At 47.8% G+C, this 18,579-nt stretch overlaps 1 protein-coding gene across 1 annotated transcript; it reads right to left on the reverse strand.

Annotated features, from left to right (window-relative positions):
* Nucleotides 1-785: 785 nt before the first annotated feature.
* Nucleotides 786-17,885, reverse strand: Sde2 (SDE2 telomere maintenance homolog). Its single transcript, XM_028865439.2, is given in 8 exon segments — nucleotides 786-2,847; nucleotides 5,623-6,094; nucleotides 8,357-8,471; nucleotides 9,734-9,903; nucleotides 10,926-10,960; nucleotides 10,962-11,038; nucleotides 13,628-13,745; nucleotides 17,719-17,885. Coding segments are annotated over 8 exon segments (1,371 nt in total). The 5' UTR covers nucleotides 17,839-17,885; the 3' UTR covers nucleotides 786-2,583.
* Nucleotides 17,886-18,579: the final 694 nt, after the last annotated feature.

The following is an 18,579-nucleotide window of genomic DNA, read 5'->3' on the forward strand; positions in this document are numbered from 1 at the left end:
ACAAAATTAACCTGGAATCAGGGGTGGAGCCAGTGACTAGCTGACCAGAATCAGCCATAGAGAAGCCAGGAAGAGAGATAGAGAAGACGCACAGGAAGGAGTAGGGCGGGACTTAGAGCTTTCAGTCTCTTCTGTCTGGGAAGTGAGGAGAGACCAGCTGGTTGCTCCTCCACCGCTTCTTTGAACTCTCGGGTTTTCACCCCTATTTGACTTCTGAGTCTTTACTGGTAACAGAACTTAGATAAACCCATCACTGCACCCACGATTTCTTTGGGGGGTGTTGGCTATGTTGCCAAGGCTGGCCTCCAACTTGTGGGATCAAGCAATCCTACCTTGGCTCTTCAGCACCTGGCATTACAAAGTGCACGCTACTGTCCCTGGACCTTTCAAATGTCCTTTTAAGGTTTGAACAGCCCCATGGTACGGAAGCAGGGTCCAGCTACCACACTAGAAAAATGACCCTCCTAAACAACAGAAGCACGTCTCTCAGGTTCCTGCTGTGGGGCACCACTGAGAGTCTAGGCGGCTCCTCGAGAGCCACATTCTAGAAACTACATGTATCAGGCGGGATCCTGAGGCTCGCAGGCCCCTCTACCAGGCAACTCGGTTACATCACAGAAACTGGACAACCAGGGGGTAAAAATGTGTGGGTGGGAGTGGAGGATGATAACCCTTGGTAGCTTAGGGGAGGCAGTCACATGGTGGGCTAGCATATCCGTATCATTCCCAGAAGGAAAGCAGAGAAAATGTCAGAAGGGGGAGGGGGAATGTGAAGAAACAATTGCTTAATTTTTTTCCAAATTTAATTAATGGCATAAATTTACAAAGTTCCAACTCCAAGGTAAAAATGAGTAGACAACATCTGGGCCCATCTGAGGACAGCCCCAAAGAACACGCTATGATAGAACAACTGTGTGACTCACCACCGACCTGTCATCAGAGACAGGGACCAGCCGATGACAAGACAGGACAGACAATGAGAGACGATACATGGTGAGGGTAGGAACCCAGTGTAGACAGAAAGGGCAGGGGGAAAATAACTGCACAAAGGCTGGAGGGCTGGACTTGAGATAAATACATGTGGAACAGGAAACTGTTACCAGAGATGAAGGGAACTGCGTGACACACTGTTCAATATACACAAGAGTGAAACCCAGTAACGGTTTTAAAATATACAATAAAAACAGAATTACAGAAGTAGGATGCGGTGGACATGATCAAAATACACTGTATACACATGGAAAATTGTCAAAGGTGAAATAAAAAAAAAAAATCCAAAACCAACTAGAGCAAGACATTTTAAGGCAATGCAGAAACTTATATGTAAGATCACTGAATTAATTTATAATCAACTCAACAAATGCTAACAGTTATTTTTATCTCAAAAAAGGCGATTTCAACCATAATTGAGATTTTAATATTCTTAGTTCCTTGTGAAAACAAACCAGCCATATAACGGGTATTCCAGAACACACTCCCCTGCCAGCTGAGTGTAAGTGCAGCCCGGACTGTCCTGGATCTCACTCTGTAGCCCAGGCTGGCCTCGAACTCACAGAGATCCACCTGGCTCTGCCCCTGAGTGCTGGGATTAAAGGCGTGCGCCACCGCCGCCGCAGGCTTGTGTTTGTTCTTTTCAACGAGCACAGCACAGCAAGGTGTTTTCTGACCTGAACAGTCACTGTCAATAAGGCATTTGGAGAAAACACAAATATTTGCTAACTGGGCAATACACTGAGAGAGAGGGAGGGAGGGAGAGAGAGGGAGGGAGGAGGGAGGGGAAAGGGAAAGGGAAAGAGAGAAACTGAGACTCTACAGTCAGTGACCTGGCCCTCAAGGCGCTGAAGCATGAAGAGCCCCAGGCGCACAGGAGGAAACCGACAATTGCCAGTGAGGTGGACAACCGAGAAAAACTCACAAGGCCGAAAAACCGACTCTTTGAAAACCAAACAAAATCGGCCCCTACTGGGATAAAAACCCCCAGTGTGAGAGGCCTGGGAGAGCTAGGTCCCACCCCTGGTAGCACACACACACACACACACACTCAGTATTGGGAAGAGAAAGAAGTTCTTACCAGAAGTTATGAGTAACTGAGTCTACAAATAAATTTCCTGAAACCACCACCAAAATGACACAATATAAAGCCAAAGAGATTTATAAACCTCTGACAAAACAGGTGCAGTGGCTTATATCTGAGGCAGGAGGATCCCTGCAAGTTTGAGACCAAGCTGAACTACAAAGTTCTTGTCAGTCCAGACTACAGGGTGAGTCTCTCCAAACTTTTAATTTTTTTTTTCCCCTCTGTGTACCTCTAGCTGTCCTGGATCTCACTCTGTAGACCAGGCTGGCCTTAAACTCACAGAGATCCACCTGACTCTGCCTCCCGAATGCTGGCATGCTAAAATCTCTGTCCGGCTAAAATCTCTCAAAAACATCAAAAGAAAGGAAAATACCCTACAAAGTTTTCTTCCTCCGGTGAAAACCTGAATGAAGCCCAGGTACCAATGAAAAGAAACCAGTTAGAACCGAGTTATTAAAAAACTGGCTTTTAGTATCAACAGGAGGAGCACTGGCCACAAGTCCACATCAAGCCAGAGTAATTGTCAAAAGCATGAGAGCCTGAGGGAATTCATTTCTTCCCCCTTTGGAAGGCTTGGCAAAGAGAGCTGGGTCAATGTGCTCCTTTGCCAGGCCCCTGACAGAGAAGAGTCTGGCTGCGCGCTCCTGCAGGGTGCCGCCACACTTCAGTCCCAGGGCCATCAGTTCACACTTGAGCCTCTCCAAGCCCAGCGACTCCAACTCCGAAGCAGAGCTGAATGCCAGCAGGTCCACAGCTTCCCGACCGAGAGCCTGATGGGAAAAAGCAAAGAATTAAAGCCAGCCCCTTCCTCTGCACGAGGACTGTAATTACCAACTGCATGCATTTCCAGTGAAGTGCTCCTGACTGCACATCACCCTGCTATTGGCCTGTCATCCAGACGCCATTCCACAGGAAGTTCTGATACACACAGGAAGCAAATTCTGATCTATGTATCTAGAAGCAAACATTCAAGACAGCGACATGGATAGAATCCCCTCACAGATCCTCCCCTTACCGCCCCCCAAGATGGGGTCTCATACAGAAGTCAAAGCTAACACTGAACTTGCTTATGTGGCTGAAGCTGACTTTGAACTCCCGAGTCTCCCATGTCTGCCCATCAAGGGCTAGGATTACCAGCATGTACCACCATACATGGCATTGGCATCTGTTTTTGACAGCATCTTGCTATGTAGCCCTGGTCCCAAACATTCAGTAGTATTCCTGCCTCTGCCTCCCAAATGCTGGGGTAGTACAGTTGTGCACCACCAACTCCAGCTTGCAACATGTTCTTCTTTTCTTCTTATTTTTTCGTTTTCCTGTTTTCTCTATATAATCCTGGCTATTCTGGAATTAGTTCTGCAGACCCAGACTGGCTTCAAACTCAGAAATTCACCTGCCTCTGCCTCCCAAGTGTTGGGATTAAAGGCGTGCGCCACCTCTCTCAGCTCGGAACACTTTTTTTAATATTTAAAAATGATTTCTTTTATGTGCATTGGTGTTCTGCCTGCGTGCATGTCTGTGTGAGGGTGTCAGATCTTGGAGTTTCGGACAGTTGTGAGCTGCTATGTGGGTGCTGGAAATTGACCTGGATACCTCTGGAAGAGCAGCCGGTGCTCTTAACTGAGCCATCTCTTCAGCTCCCTAAAATGTAACTTTATTACCGTGTGGGTATGTGTGGGGGCATGTGTGCCATGACATGCACATAGGGGTCAGAGTGCACAGAGGTCAAAGGACACCTCTGGAGTCAGTTCTCTCCTTCGACCTTTACAAGGGCTCTAGGACCTTGCTATGTAAGGGCTGAAGAAATGGTTCAGTTCTTAAGACAATCAGGGTCCCAACCAAAAGGACAGATAACAGAATGTGAGATTTAGATTTAATGATAAACTTCAAAGGATGGGTTTTTCTCTTCTACAGGAAAGACCTTCATATCCAGCTGACAATTTTTCAATTTTGTCTGACATAGAAACAAAATGAGGATTGGAGTTTGGATATCAGCACCCATGTCAGGTTACTCACAAACTCCTCTAACTCCAAGGGATCGATTCTGGCCTCTGTGAGCACCACAGACACTCATAAATATACACACAAAGGCAGACAGACAGACAGACACAATCACACACAATAAATCTAAGCCAGGTGTGGTGGTGCACACCTTTAGTGTCAGCACTTGGGAGGCAGAGGCAGGCAGATCTCTGTGAGTTTGAGAACAGCCTGGTCTACACAGAGAAACCCTGTCTCGAGGGCCTTCGCTTCCTTCCCCAGCTTCTTTCCGATATAAACTGCTGTTTTGGCCACACACTTTCTTGGTTCTGTTGGTCCACTGGCCCTTCTCCTATCCTGTTCCTGTTCCTCTCTCTCTTCCTCCTCCTCCTACACACACACACACACACACACACACACACACACACACACACACACCGCCCCCTCGAGACCCTGTTCAGTCTGGACTCTTCCAGATGCCTCTGACTGTACTCCTCATATCTACAATAAAATCCTTCTCCTCAAACATCAAACAAACAAAGCACTAAAGATAAAGAAAGGAAATCTCGGCCAGGCCCGATGATGCACACCTTTGCTCTCAGCGCTCGGAAGAGATGGGTCTCTGTGAGTGTGAGGCCAGCGTGGTCCACACAGGTGGCTCCAGGCCTGCCAGGGTTATATTGTGAACCCTGGTCTTACACAACAAAGAAAGGCGCTCAAGTGAAGCCTGTCTTAGAACTGATGAACCATGGCATCGAGGGCACCACCTAGTGGTAAAAGGTTAATTCCAGCACTAACAGGGGAAAGAAAGAGCTCCATGTCATCTGCACTGTTCAGAGGAAGTGTTTTCACTCTTCAGATGAAATGTTTTCACTATTTGCACATTTTGAAAACTCACAGTGGATTGCTTTGTGACCACAGATTTCCAAGGCTGAGACGGACTGCTGAGTTCAAGGCAGCCTGAACTACAGAGTGAGTCCAAGCCAATCACAGAAGTAATACCCTATCTCAGAAAACAAAACAAAACAAAAACCAAACTAAACTAAAAGGGGCTGGAGAGACGGATGGCTCAGTGGTTAGGGGACCTGGTTGCTCTTCCAGAGGACCTGGCTTTGATTCCCAGTGCCTATAAAGTAGCTCACAATCATCTGTGACTCCAGTTTCAGTGGACCCAATGCCCTCTTTTGGCCTCCATGGGTACCAAACCTGCACTTTTAATGCAGATATTCATGCAGACAGACCATCCACACACATAAAACAATAAAAATTGAAAAAGAAATGGAAAGGGCTGGGTTGGTGGCACATGCTTGTAATCCCAGCATTGGAGAGGCACAGGCAGGAAGATCATCTTCAGTTTGGGGCCAGGTCACCAAGAGCTATATATTCTTTATATATATATATTAATTTTTTAAAAATTATATTTTTCCCCCAGAGCTGAGGACCAAACCCAGGGCCTTGCACTTGCTAGGCAAGTGCTCTACCACTGAGCTAAATCCCCAACCGCCCCCCCCCTCTTTTTTTTAAAGAGGGAAAACAAAATAAAACAAAACCAAACCCCAACATACTGTGTCTCCTGAGTGGCTTCCCTCCAGGTCAGCAGCAGGGACGCTTTTCCTATCTTCTCCAGGCTCTGTCATGGCAGCTCTGTCCCCACCAGTCACTCCTGTCTCTTGGTCCTCTTGTGTGGGTTTGGGACTCTCTGTCCCCTTCTTTGCTGGGGTCTCCTCTGTCTCTGTGACCATCTGCCATTTGCTGTGCTCCCTGGAAGATGTCTCTCCCAGCTCAGTCTGTGTGTTCTCCAAAATGTCCTGCCCAGGGTCGGTCTCGGTTTTCGGAAGCTCTTCTGGCGACTCGGAGTCTGCACTCAACCCTGAGCTCTGAGGACTGCAAGGACAGTCGGCTGCCACCTCCACAGCCTCACTACCACTTCCTGGAGCACAGCAGCTCCGCTCCGAAGTACCAGGGGCTTCCTCACTGTCATCGTCCGAGCTTCCAGCGCTGGACCCCTCAGCGGCCTCCAGTCCCTCCATGCCCAACCTGTGGGAGCAGCAGAAAGAACGGTGTGACTCTCTTTCCAACCTGCCCCTCCCTGTGCTGGACTGTCTGTCCGGCAGAGGAAGAGCATGGGCTGCCAAGATGGCGAGTCGGTAGATTTCAGAAAAGAGCACTCCAGAGGCGTAAGGAAGGGACTTCAGTCAACCCTGTAAAACCCAGCAGGAGTGCTCGTCCTCAGGACACACGCTCTTCCTTGTTTGTTCTCTTAGGTCATGTTTAAAATTGTGATTCTTTTAAAATTACACTTGAAAGTTCCCCTTTCTATATTAATTTCAACTGTGGACAATTGGACACAGTAAAAAGCCATAAAGAAAATCTTTAGGTCTGAAGGTGAAGCTCAGTGGTAGAATGCTTGTTTAGTATGTGTGAGACCCTAGGTTCTGTTTCTGGTATCATCAAGAAAGAGGGAGAACACCCTATGCTTTATTCATAATTGCTGGGCTGGACAGTTTTACATCAACTTGACACAACTAAAGTCATCTGAAAGGAGGAGACCTTAATTAAAAAAGAACCTCCATAAGATGGGGCTGTAGGCACGCCTGTAGGGCATTTTCTTAATTAGTGATTGATGGGGATCGTCCAGCCTACTCTGAGTGGTGCCATCCCTGGGCTGGTGGTCCTGGTTCTATAAGAAGTCAGGCTCAGCAAGCCATAAAGAGCAAGCCAGCAAGCAGCACCCCTCCATGGCCTCTGCATCAGCTCCTGCCTCCAGGTTCTTGCCCAGCTTGAGTTCCCATCCTGACTTCCTTCAATAAACAGTTATGTGGAAGCATAAGCCTAGAAACTCCTTTCCTCCCCAAGCTGCTTTGGTCATGGTGTTCACTGAAGCAGCAATAACGCTAACTAGACAACAGCCCTAACTACAAACTCTCCAAGGCATCTAACAAGTGGAGAGTGGGTACAGAAACGGGAATCTCAGGCAACTTTACAATAAAAAGCAGGAAGGGCTTGGCAGGGTAGTGCATGCTTGTAATCCCAGCACCCAGAAGGGGAAGGCAAGAGGATCAGGAATTCTTTGTTCTTGGCTACACAGCAAGACCCGAGTCAAGAAACACGGACAAACCTTAAGAAACATACATTAAGGGCTGGGGATTTAGCTCAGTGGTAGAGCGCTTGAGCGCAAGGCCCTGGGTTTGGTCCTCAGCTCTAAACAAACAAACAAACAAACAAACAAATATTTTTAAAAAAATGAATGAATGAATGAATAAATAGAAACACACATTAAACAAAAGAAGGCAGAGGAGACCTGACACTCTAGAAAAGGCTAAAAGAACACCAACAAACATCGAATTGGTGGTAACTGGCTGTCCGAGTACCTTGACTACAGGACGTCTGAGGGCACATAAGGACTCCTGCCCATAAGAAAATTTTCCTCTTGACTGTACTTCAGGCAGAACATCCATACACATAAAACAATAAAAACTTGGAAAAAATGAAAAAGCCCATTTTATGTGATGTTCCACTATGAAGGGAGATGGGGAGACAGCTCAGGTGGTGACGTGCCTGACACACACACACACACACACACACACACACACACACACACACACACACACGCATGAGGACCTGGGTTCAGAACCCCACCCAGGTAAGAAGCCAGGTGAAGAGGAGCATCTGAGATCCCAGCACAGGGGCGGGACTAGGATCCTGGCACTCACTGGTTAGCAAACCTAACCTGGTTAGCAAACCTAACCGAATGGATAGATCCAAGGTCAGTGAGGGACCATGTCAAAGAGATGGCAAGACATCAATGCCGACGACCTCTGGCCTCCACACACAGGCACAGACAGGTACACATGCAAACTTATCAACACTACTGACATGTACAGGGTGCCAATCAACAAAATCTGAAGACTGAAGCACTCTGGAAATGAGCTCTCATCAATGCTACTTAAAAATGTATTTGTTCAAGCCCTGGGTGTGGTGGCCCGTGTTGGTGATCTGAGATCAAAGCAGCAGGCTGATGCAGGAGAATCCAAGGTTGAAAGGTAGCCTGGCAGACAGAGCAATGCTCTATCACTCACACACACACACACACACACACACACACACACACACACACACACACACACAAAAGAAAGAAAAGAAAATCAAAGAGGGGAGGGGAGGGGAGAGGAGGGGGAGGAGAGAGGAGGGGGAGGGGGGAGAGGAGGGGAGGGAGAAAAGGCACTTGTGCAAACAGACAAGATGGAAACATCAATCAGGTCCTCAAGGACCAATCAGGAGGAAGCTGGGGAGACTGACCAAAAGCATTTCCTTTTCTTTGCACCAGCTCCCTGCTCTGTCTTCGACTTGATAGGCCGTTTCCGAGTTTCACTGATTTCTGCTGACACCATCTTGCTGGAGGCGGCCTGCATACCTGAGTGGAAAATTTAATCAGTTTTTTGTAAGGATATAATCTGGGTTGTAAAAAGTGCTATAATCTCTTAAAATTTTTTTTGTTGTTGTTTTTTTTTTTTTTTGAGACAACGTTTCTCTGTGTAGCCCTGGCTGTCCTAGAACTCACTCTGTAGACCAGGCTGGCCTCGAATTCAGAGATCTGCCTACCTCTGCCTCTCTGAGTGCTGGGATTAAAGGTGTGCCCCACCACTGCCACAATCTTGTTTATTTTTAAGGGACAGGGTTTCTCTGTGTGGCCTGGTTAGCCTGGAATATACTGTGTAGACTATGAACTCACTGAAATCCATCTGCCTCTGCCTCACACTCAGCCCCTAGAACAGTATTTTCTGATCGATCTATCTATCCGTCCACCCACCTACCCACCACCCACCCACCTACCCACCCACCCACAAACCCATCCACCCATCCATCCATCCATTCATCCATCCATTCATCCATTTTTGGGGGAACAGGGTCCCTCTATTATGTAGTTCTGCCATTCCTGGAATTTGCTATGCAGACCAGGCTGGCCTAGGACTCACAGAGATCCCTCTGCCTCTGTCTCCTGACTACTGCAATTAAAGGCATGTACCACCACATCCAGCTTAGAACAGGTTTTTTGTTTGTTTGTTTGTTTTTTGGTTTTTCCTGACAGGGTTTCTCTGTATAACAGTCCTGGCTGTCCTGGAACTTACAGAGATCTGCCTGCCTCTGCATCCCAAGTGCTAGGATTAAAGTTTTGCGCCACCACCACTTGGCTTTAGAACCGTATTTTCAAAACACCAATATGCAATTTGTAGCTGAGGCTGAAGGTTCATATCTAACAGCTATTTACATACATTTGTCTTTCCTGTCCTAGCACAGCCTTGTTAATGAAAAGGGCCCTTTAAATCAACTACATTCATGACAGGTCCAGGACACTGCACTGGAGGCTTAAAAGAATATGCTGAGGTGTAGGCCAACTCCTGAAGGCTTTCCTTACAGCCCTGCACTGCCCAAAGACAGACAAGACGCTCTTCCCTGGGGCCCAAGAGCCTAAGAAACTCGGGGTTCAACGTGATGTGCTGGGTGTGGGGTGGGGTCAGCGTGTGACAGAAGGCTGTGCTGACTGTTGAAGAGAGAGGTTCCAAGGCTTCCGTCATCCTCTTCCAAACCGCTCAAGAGCCGCTCCTCCCAGTGGAGTGGTCTGAGGGCTCCCGGCTCCAGGGCCTGCAGGGCACACAGGACTCCGGCTCTCCTCACCTTTGAGGACGGAGTCTTCCAGGCGCTCAGCCATCTCGTGGCACTGCCTCTGGTAGTCGGGGCTGCTGAAGCAGTGTTTGGGCTCCGCCAGCTTCCGCTGTAGCCTCTCCAGGCGCCTCTGCTCCTTCTCAGCCTCGCGCTCGGCTTGCTGTTTCACCCACTCGGCCATCCTGGGGAGGGGGAGATGGAACAGCGTTTAGATCAGCGGCAGACCACACACACAAGGTGGTCCCCTGCTACAACATAATTGAAAAACTCTTACTGCTTAATGACACTGTAGTCATGTAACATTTACTCACCTGCTTATGCTGATGTGTTATTAAAACAACACCAAACAAAACAACCCTCCAGCTCTGAGTAGCATAAAAGTACCGAACAGGGTTGGAGAGATGGCTCAGAGGTTAAGAGCACTGGCTGCTCTTCCAGAGGTTCTGAGTTCAATTCCCAGCACCCACATGGTGGCTCACAACCATCTGTAATGAGATCTGGTGCCCTCTTCTGGTGTGCAGACATACATGCAGGCAGAACAGTGTATACACAATAAATAAAAAGCACAGAACAGTCATGCACATGACATACTGCTTGCTAATAACTGCCGCTGATTTAGATGGCTACTGCACTGTTTTCTGGGGTGGCGGGGGATCACAGGGATCAGACCCAGGACCTGAAGCAAGTGCTCTACCACCAACTGCGCTGTTACTCTGCGACTGTTTCACCCATGCTCCTACTTACTGAGTTAAGTTTACTTATCCAAGGCCCAGTGGTACGCACCTGTAATCCCAGCACTGGGAGGCAGAGGCAGGCAGAGCCTGTGAGTTTGAAGCCATTCTGGTCTACAGAGTGAGTTGAAGGACAGCAAGGGCTACAGGGAGAGACCCTGTCTCAAAAAACAAAAACCTAACAGACAGACACAGACAAGTCAAGTTTACTGTGAAACTCCATGTCATGTCTCATAAGCAACACCTCACCATCAGTCCACAATCTCTTCACTGCATCAGGTGACTGATTATACGTCTGGGTTTACTAATGGTAACGCGATTTCTCAGAACTCACCAAGCATTCTGACTACATAAAAACTGCTCCCTAGACAATGAATGGACTCCCAGTCATACTGTGACACTTCTCCTGAAAGGTGTGTCCTGCCTAATGTTACCACACTGTAAGAGACTTAACTACAAGGTGGATATCTTACGCTTTCTCGTGATTGACATCTCGTAATCTCCTTCCCACTGAGGTCCCGGCAGGCTTCTCGATTGGTTGTTTTCTCTATCTGAGCACCAAGAGCTCGAAGCATAGACCCAAAACCTGAAACCAACATATAGACAGATTAAGTGGTTAAGGATGCCAAGGATGGACACAAGCCAGATTAATGAGAATAACCTATATCACAAGACTAAAAATAAACCTCACACTCTTTTTCTTTTTGAAAAGGAGATGGACATGAAGGTTTCTACCCAGGAAACAAAGGTATTGATCAATTGGATTAGCTTTGTGTTTGCTGCCTTTCACATTCTGAAATGCTGTACTGTACAGGTAGGATCAATGAAAAGCTTTAGTCAATGCCAGAGACTCCAAGATGCCTAGATGGAGAACTATGTAATGGGACTTCGGAGGCAGCTCAGTCAGTTAAGTGAATGCTGAGTTCTGGATCCTCAGCATCCATGCAAAAGTTGGACACAAGACATGTGCTTATAACCTCAGCAATGCGACTAGAGGATCCCTGGAGTTCATTAGCCAAACTGGTAAGCTCCAGGGCCAGTGAGAAATCCCATCTCTACAAATAAAATGAAGAGTATCTGAGGAAGACAGCCCATCTCAACCCACAGCCTCCACATACATGTGCTAACTCACAAATATGCACTCCTACACACATGCACAGGAACACAAACACCAGACATACAGAACTAGAATTACGTGTTGATTTAGAAGGTGGCTCATTGTAAGAAATCCTGTGCCTTTCCCCTTGGAGTACAAATTTGCTGTAAGAAGCGCATCAGATTGGCCACCAGTACATCTACACCACCTATGGCAGGTTTTTTGTTTGTTTGTCTGTTTTTTGAGACAGGGTTTCTCTGTGTAGCCCTGGCTGTCCTAGAACTCACTCTGTAGACCAGAGTGGCCTCGAACTCAGAGATCTGCCTGCTTCTGTCTCCTGAGTGCTGAGAGAGACTAAAGGCGTGTACTACCATTGCCCAGTTACATCACACTGTATTTAAAAACCAAATAGAGAGGAAGCAGAGGCAGGAGCATGTCTGTGAGTTTCAGGACAGCCTGGTTTACACAGGTAATGGTGGCTCATGTACTGTGGGAAGGACAAGTAGGAAAACTGAAGTGAATTTGAGCTACATTCTGAGTTCCACATAAGACTAGCTACAAATTAACAAAAAAAAAACAAAACAAAAAACTTCAAAATTATTAAGTGAGCCTGGCAATAATACCACCTACCCTATAATCCCAGCATTTGGGAAATTGAAGCAGGGAGATTGGCACAAATTCAAGGTCAGCTTGACTTACTTATCAAGACCTTGTCTTAAAAGACAAATAATAGTTGTAATAATGTGGTGTTCGTCCCCTCACACTTCGGTTTTTCAAGAAAAAGCTTCTCTGTGTAGTCCTCCCTGGCTGTCCTGGAACTCCTCTGTAGACCAGGCTTGCCTTGAATTCAAAGATTCCCTGACTCTGTCTCCTGAGTGCTGGCGTTAGAGGTGTGTGCCACCACTCCAGGCATTTCTTAAGTTTGGGGGGGGGGGCAACTCTAAGCTGCTGGCATCTGAGAACATGCTGCTTTCTTATGGACACATTTCAACAGGCAGGACAATTAGTCTGAGATGTCTGTCCTCTGAAAACAAACGACATCAGACTCTAGAGAAAAACTGAGAATATGCTTGTACATCAGAAGAAACAACCACCGATGTTCATGTTCTGTTTTCATTCTTCTGGTTTCTTTGCTTTTGTTGGGCATGGTTTCTTTGCTTTTGTTGGGCATGGTAGCTCATGTCCAGCTGGGAATTCCAGCTGGGAAAGCAGAGAACTCATATCTCTATGAGTTCAAGGTCAACCTGGTCTATAAAGTGAGTTCCAGGACAGCCAAGGTTCTGTTACACAGAGAAACCCTGTCTTGAAAGAAACAAACAAAAAAATTTATTTATGTGCACTGGTGTTTTGCCTGCATGTATGTCTGTGTGAAGGTGTCAGATCTTGGAGTTACAGACAGTTGTGAGCTGCCATGTGGGTACTGGGAATTGAACCCAGGTCCTCCAGAGAAGCAGACAGTGCTTTTAACCACTGAGCCATCTCTCCAGCCTTTTACCCTCCTCTTTATTTTCTTGGTTTTCCGAGACAGGGCTTATCTGTGTAACAGCTCTGGCTGTCCTAGAACTCACTCTGTAGACCAGGCTGGCCTTGAACTCAGAGATCTGCCTGTCTCTGCCCCCCAAGTGCTGGGATTAAAGGTGTGCACCACCACTGCCTGGCCTTTGCCTCACCAGTATAGCCAGGACCTTAGTCCACCTGGGCTGGCAAGAGTTGTTTCCTAAGGTGACTTTGGTCATCCTTACAAGTACAGCAGGAGACAAAATCTTGATAGCAACAGGCCTGACTGTTTTAAAGCCTGACCTTCAGCAAACAGGAAGGAACAATGATCACCTTTCATCGCTAACCCTCCCTAAAGTACTGCAGCCAACATTCTCAAAGAGCAGCCTGGCGGGAGAAGCAAGGCTTTGTCCGAGTTATTTATTTTTTTTCTCAAAAAGAATAACCCCCCAAAATTACCCAAAACTGAGTAAAAATGGTTCCACAAGGCAAAACAAGGCTGGCAGACCAGAGACCAACAAGTGTGTTAATTTCCAACACACTAAGAACCACAGACAACAAGCCACCAACGTCATGTCCTACCTCCTTTCCCCCCACAGAGCCTGGGCTCCAAACTGTACACAGCCCCGGGCTGCACCGTGTCGCTGGCGCCAACGAGGACTCCATTGCACTTCACAAAGAAGCGGTCCGCAGGAACTCCCTAGAGACAAGAGTAATATTTTTTAATGCCTTCAAGACAGGACACCAGACGAGACCTAACTTCTTATTCTTTTATTAGTCTCGTTAACAAACAGATAAAGGTTTGGTTACTATTTGTTAAGCTGAAAACAATGACTACACCAGTCCTGCTCTGTTTGGGTGCAGTTTCCACTGGGACCCGAGCATCTCCCTCCTGTCTCACAGGTCACCTGAACCACGGTAGCAGGATACACAGGGCTCAGAAGCCTCACTCGCTTCTCCTGACTGGTTACAAAAAAGTCAATATCAAAACTGATCCAAAGCCTCAAACTGCCAGCCATCCTGACATGTGTAGGTAGGGAGAAGGGAGAAGGCAGAGGCAGGGGTACATCTGGGGAGTTTTGGGGGAGGTATTACTTCACTATGTAGCCTAGATTCTGGACTCAAACTTGCAATCTTCCTTCCTCAGTCTTCAAGGGCTCAGATATCAGGGCATGCACCAATGAGGATTTTAGTTTTTACTCTAAATAAAACTACTGGCCTGGCAAGGTGACCATGCCTTTAATCCCAGATGAGAGGCAGAGGCAGACAGATCTCTGTGAGTTCCAGGACAGCAACATTATATATGAGAGAGACCTTGTCTCAAAAACCAAACCAAACCAAATCCCCCCCCCACACACACACACAGAGCTGTCAATATGCTAATGTCACTTGAAGCCTTGTGACGGCATACAATCACATGAGAGGAAAAGTTATCAGGAAAAAGATGAGAAGGTAAACCCCAGTGACTCCAAAGTTAGGGTCTGGGGGAGGAGGCGGCAGTGGAGGACTAGAAGGGAGGCCAGAGGGAGGGACAGGGGAGATGGTGACGGATGGATGCGTGGGACAGCCATGGTCAACTGTGTCACACAATAAACACACAAAATAAAAAAATAAATACGGGATGAAAACTCAAAACTGACTGCTCTTCTGTTGTGCTGAACACCGTGACCAAAAGCAGCTGGGGAGGAGAAGACTGATGTCAGCTTACACCCCCAGGTCACAGTCTGGCAGGAACTGAAGCAGAAAGCATGGAGAAATGCTGCTCACTGGCCTGCTCTCTCCGGTTGTTCAGCTAGCTTTCCTGTGCATCCCAGGCCCACCTGCCTGCGGTGGCACCACCCACAGTAACTCTGGCTTTCCTAATCAATTAGCAATCAAGAAAATGATTCCCAGACAATTCCACAGGCCAGTTGGGTAGAGACACCCCCCAACTGAGAATCCCGTGGACAACTCTTAGCTATGTCAAGTTGACAGCTGAACCTAACTGTGCAAAGAAGGTAACCACAAATCACTTGTAGAATGACAGTTCATCTACAGCAGAGAAGGCTGAAAGGCAGAGGCGTGAGTGTGAAGACAGCAACAGTCTGTCACCTTCGCAATGAGGAAAACACCAGAGCAAACAAAAAGGACAAGGGAAGAAGAGCTAGGGAGCTGAGGCCATCCCCAACAAAAGGATTGGTATCAAATGCTATTCTTGTCTGTGAAACTGTCTACCTCAAGGTGTAAAGATTCACCTCATATTAGTGCTTATAAACTAAAATCCACTCTAACATCTTTATATGTAATATACACAGTCTTTCCAAATTTTTTGTTTTGTTTTTTGAGATAGGGTTTCTCTCTGTAGCCCTGGATGTCCTCAAACTCACCTGCCTCTACCTCCCAGTGTGGGATTAAAGGCTCTACCACCACCGACTGGCTGCAAAACTTTGAAAGACATTAATGTGAAGGCAGAAACTATTATTTCCAAACAAAATTGCTTTTGTTGTTGTTGTTCTTTGAGGCAGGGTTTATCTGTTTAACAGTCCTGGCTGTCCTGGAACTTGCTTTGTAGACCAGGCTGGCCTCGAACTCACTGAGATCCACCTGCCTCTGCCTCCCAAGTGCTGGGATTAAAGGTGTGCACCACCACTGCCTGGCTGTTTAAAACAAAACAAATCAAAGCTGTGTTTTATTTTCTTTTTTTACAAAAAGATTTCCTTTTTATTACTTCTAATTATGTGTAGGTGTATTCTGTCTGTATGTAGGTGTGGGCATATCAGCACAGATGTCCTCAGAGGCCAGAGGCACCTAGTCCCCTGGAGCCAGAGTTACAGATGGTTGTGAGCTACCCGACAGGGGTGCTAGGGGCCAAATTCAAGTCCTCTGGAAGAGCAGCAAGTGCTCTTAACCACGGAGCCGTCTCTCCAGTTCCCTGCATTTTCTATTGAAGATTCTTGTCAGTTAAGTCTCGAGCAGAAAACAGAGTAAGAAGATAAATCTCACAGATGTGTGGGCAAGCGCTTCAAGCACAAGGCATTTACTCATCCCCTTGTCTGGTTAGCCCGAGTGTCAGGACAAACTGTGGGTAAACGTTCTGATTCCTGCAGTGAGGAGGAACAGTAACAGGAGAAATCACGGGATATCTCCCCAGCCCCTAACAGAAAGCAAGCATTATTACAGGATGGAGTTTGGGGAAATTTAAATAAAGCAGTATTCTGACAGGCTTAAAACAAAGCAGGTGTGTAAGGACCAACATCGGGTCTGGACCGTTGAGTATACCCAGGCTCCTCTTCCCTTGGAACTGCAAATTTTAGATGTACAACTATTCAGAAGCCCCTAATTGGAAGCTGCAGACCTGGGCTAGAAATTAAGTGTCCTAGCTGGGGAGTGGTGGCGCACACCTTTAATCCCAAGCAAAGGAAGACGGATCACTAAGTTTAAGGTCGGCCTGGTCCACATCGTGAGATCCAGGACAGCCAGGGCTACACAGAGAAACCCTGTTTTGAGGGGGGAAAAATGAAGTGGTGTTCTTCCCTGCACCACCACTGCCTGGGCAGGTCTGCATTTTTTACTGGACTTCAGTATAGAAAAGAAAACAAAAGGCCAGATGTGGTGGTATACACAAAGAATCCCAGAACCCTGGTATGTTGAGACCACACTGGGCTGGGATACAAGACAAGACCTTGTGGGGTTTTTTTCCCCTCCTTTTTTTAAAGAACAAACAAAGAAATTAGAAAATCACATCATGACAGCGATGGTGATGCACATCTTTAATCCCAGCCCTCGGAAGGCAGAGACAGGTGGATCTCTGTGAGTTCCAGGCCAACCTGGTCTGCAGAGTGAATTCTAGGGACAGCCAGGGAAACTCTGTCTTGAAAAAACAACAACAACAAAAGAAATTCACATTATTTACAAGCACACACTGCTTCTTCATGGAACTAGATTTAGTACTTTAACATGTGTTAAGCTTATACATAACAAGCAGAGAAAACAGATTCCAATACCACAAAAAAAAAAAAAGGTGTGGTCATAAACAAAAAAAACGTTCTAGACCAAATGTCCAGATTAAAATTAGATTCAGGGAGACCAGAAAGCTCTTTAGATAATCGAAGAGCTTTAGAATTTCATAGTCAGTAAAAGATTGTTTATTTGGGGATTAAAGTGCCCAACTTTAGAAGCCCTTGACCAGGGTTTCATAAATTCATATGGACAAAGGGAACAGGCAGAGTCTAAAGCGGACCAAGAGCCTGTGGTGGTGACTGGCCGGGACCAGTGATCAGATGAATCCGTGTCCTTCTCTAAAGGTCCTTTGGTCTGGGTCTGGCTATGGCCTGTTCTCTAGGTTGGAACTAACAGGGTTTCCAGATGGGTGGATTAAAAAAGCATATTCCTATCCATAATACGAATGTAAGAAGTCTTAACGGCATCATTTAGGGATAAAGAAACAGAACCGAAGAGTTTCTAATCAAGGTTGGATGAGTCGCAACTGGATTGTTTTCTCGTATGATGTGGGGGAAAAACAACTACCGCCACAGAACACCAGAGGAAGGCCCCGACACCGATCGGGAGCACGTGCAACGGAGACGTCTCAGCCTCAAAAGCCTGAAACGTCCAGAGAACAGAGGCACCCACGGCAACCCCAGCCTGGCCGGGTGAGCCTCCTTCCCCCACCTTCCGGGAACCGCGATCCTCACCCGCTCCTGGCAGTGTCGGTAGATAACTTCGCGCACGGGGCACCTCGCCGGGGCACACGGCAGCGCCTCGCACCCGGTTCCGGGGCCGCGAACCCACGCCCGCACCGCAACCTCCGCCATTTCGCCCGGTGACGGAAGCTCCGGGCGGTGGCAAACACTAAGCGACGCAACCATCTGGTCGCAGCCTGGTGACGCAAGGCCTCCGCTTCCAGCGCCCCGCCCCGCCCCGCGCGGGTCCACCCACCCCGCCTTTCCGGAGGGCGGTCACGTGGCCCGGCGTCGCCAGGCCGGTGTGGGGGGAGGGGACAGGAAAGGCCTGCGGGAGGCCGATAAGACCGCAGAGCGCTAGGGCTAGGCGTTGCTAGGGGCGGTTGCTAGGGCGGGGCTCCAGGGACCAGCTATAAAGGGCCAGCTCCGGGTGCGGCGGGAGCGCTGGGGCTGTGAGCGAAAAGCCCCGCTCTGGCTCCGCCCAGCGCGGCCCGCCAGAGCTCCGCTCGCGTTTTGTGTAGCTATTTTTGGGTCTGGGAGGACTGGGGCCCGCCAGGCCCTGCTCCCCGATGCTGCGGGGAGAAAGCAGGCTCGATGGCGCCTTCCTCCACCCGCCAGGCCCCCCAGCTCCTGGGGAACGGCCGCACCACCGCGTCGGTCCCTCTAGGTTTACGTTGGTTTCCTGAAGCTGTCACTCCCTCCATCGTCCATCACGTTCCGCTCGTTTTTTTTTTTTTTTAATTTTTGCATGTTTGCGCTCTGCGCCGTCCCCGCTTCAGCTGTGTTTTCAAAATATTTCACAGCAAATGGGCCCTTGTGAACGGCATGGGCGGGAATGACGTTTATAGCCATGCTGCTTCCAAAAAACCTCGC

This window comes from Peromyscus leucopus, chromosome 15 (genome assembly GCF_004664715.2).
Source record: "Peromyscus leucopus breed LL Stock chromosome 15, UCI_PerLeu_2.1, whole genome shotgun sequence".
NCBI classification, from domain to species: Eukaryota; Metazoa; Chordata; class Mammalia; order Rodentia; family Cricetidae; genus Peromyscus; species Peromyscus leucopus.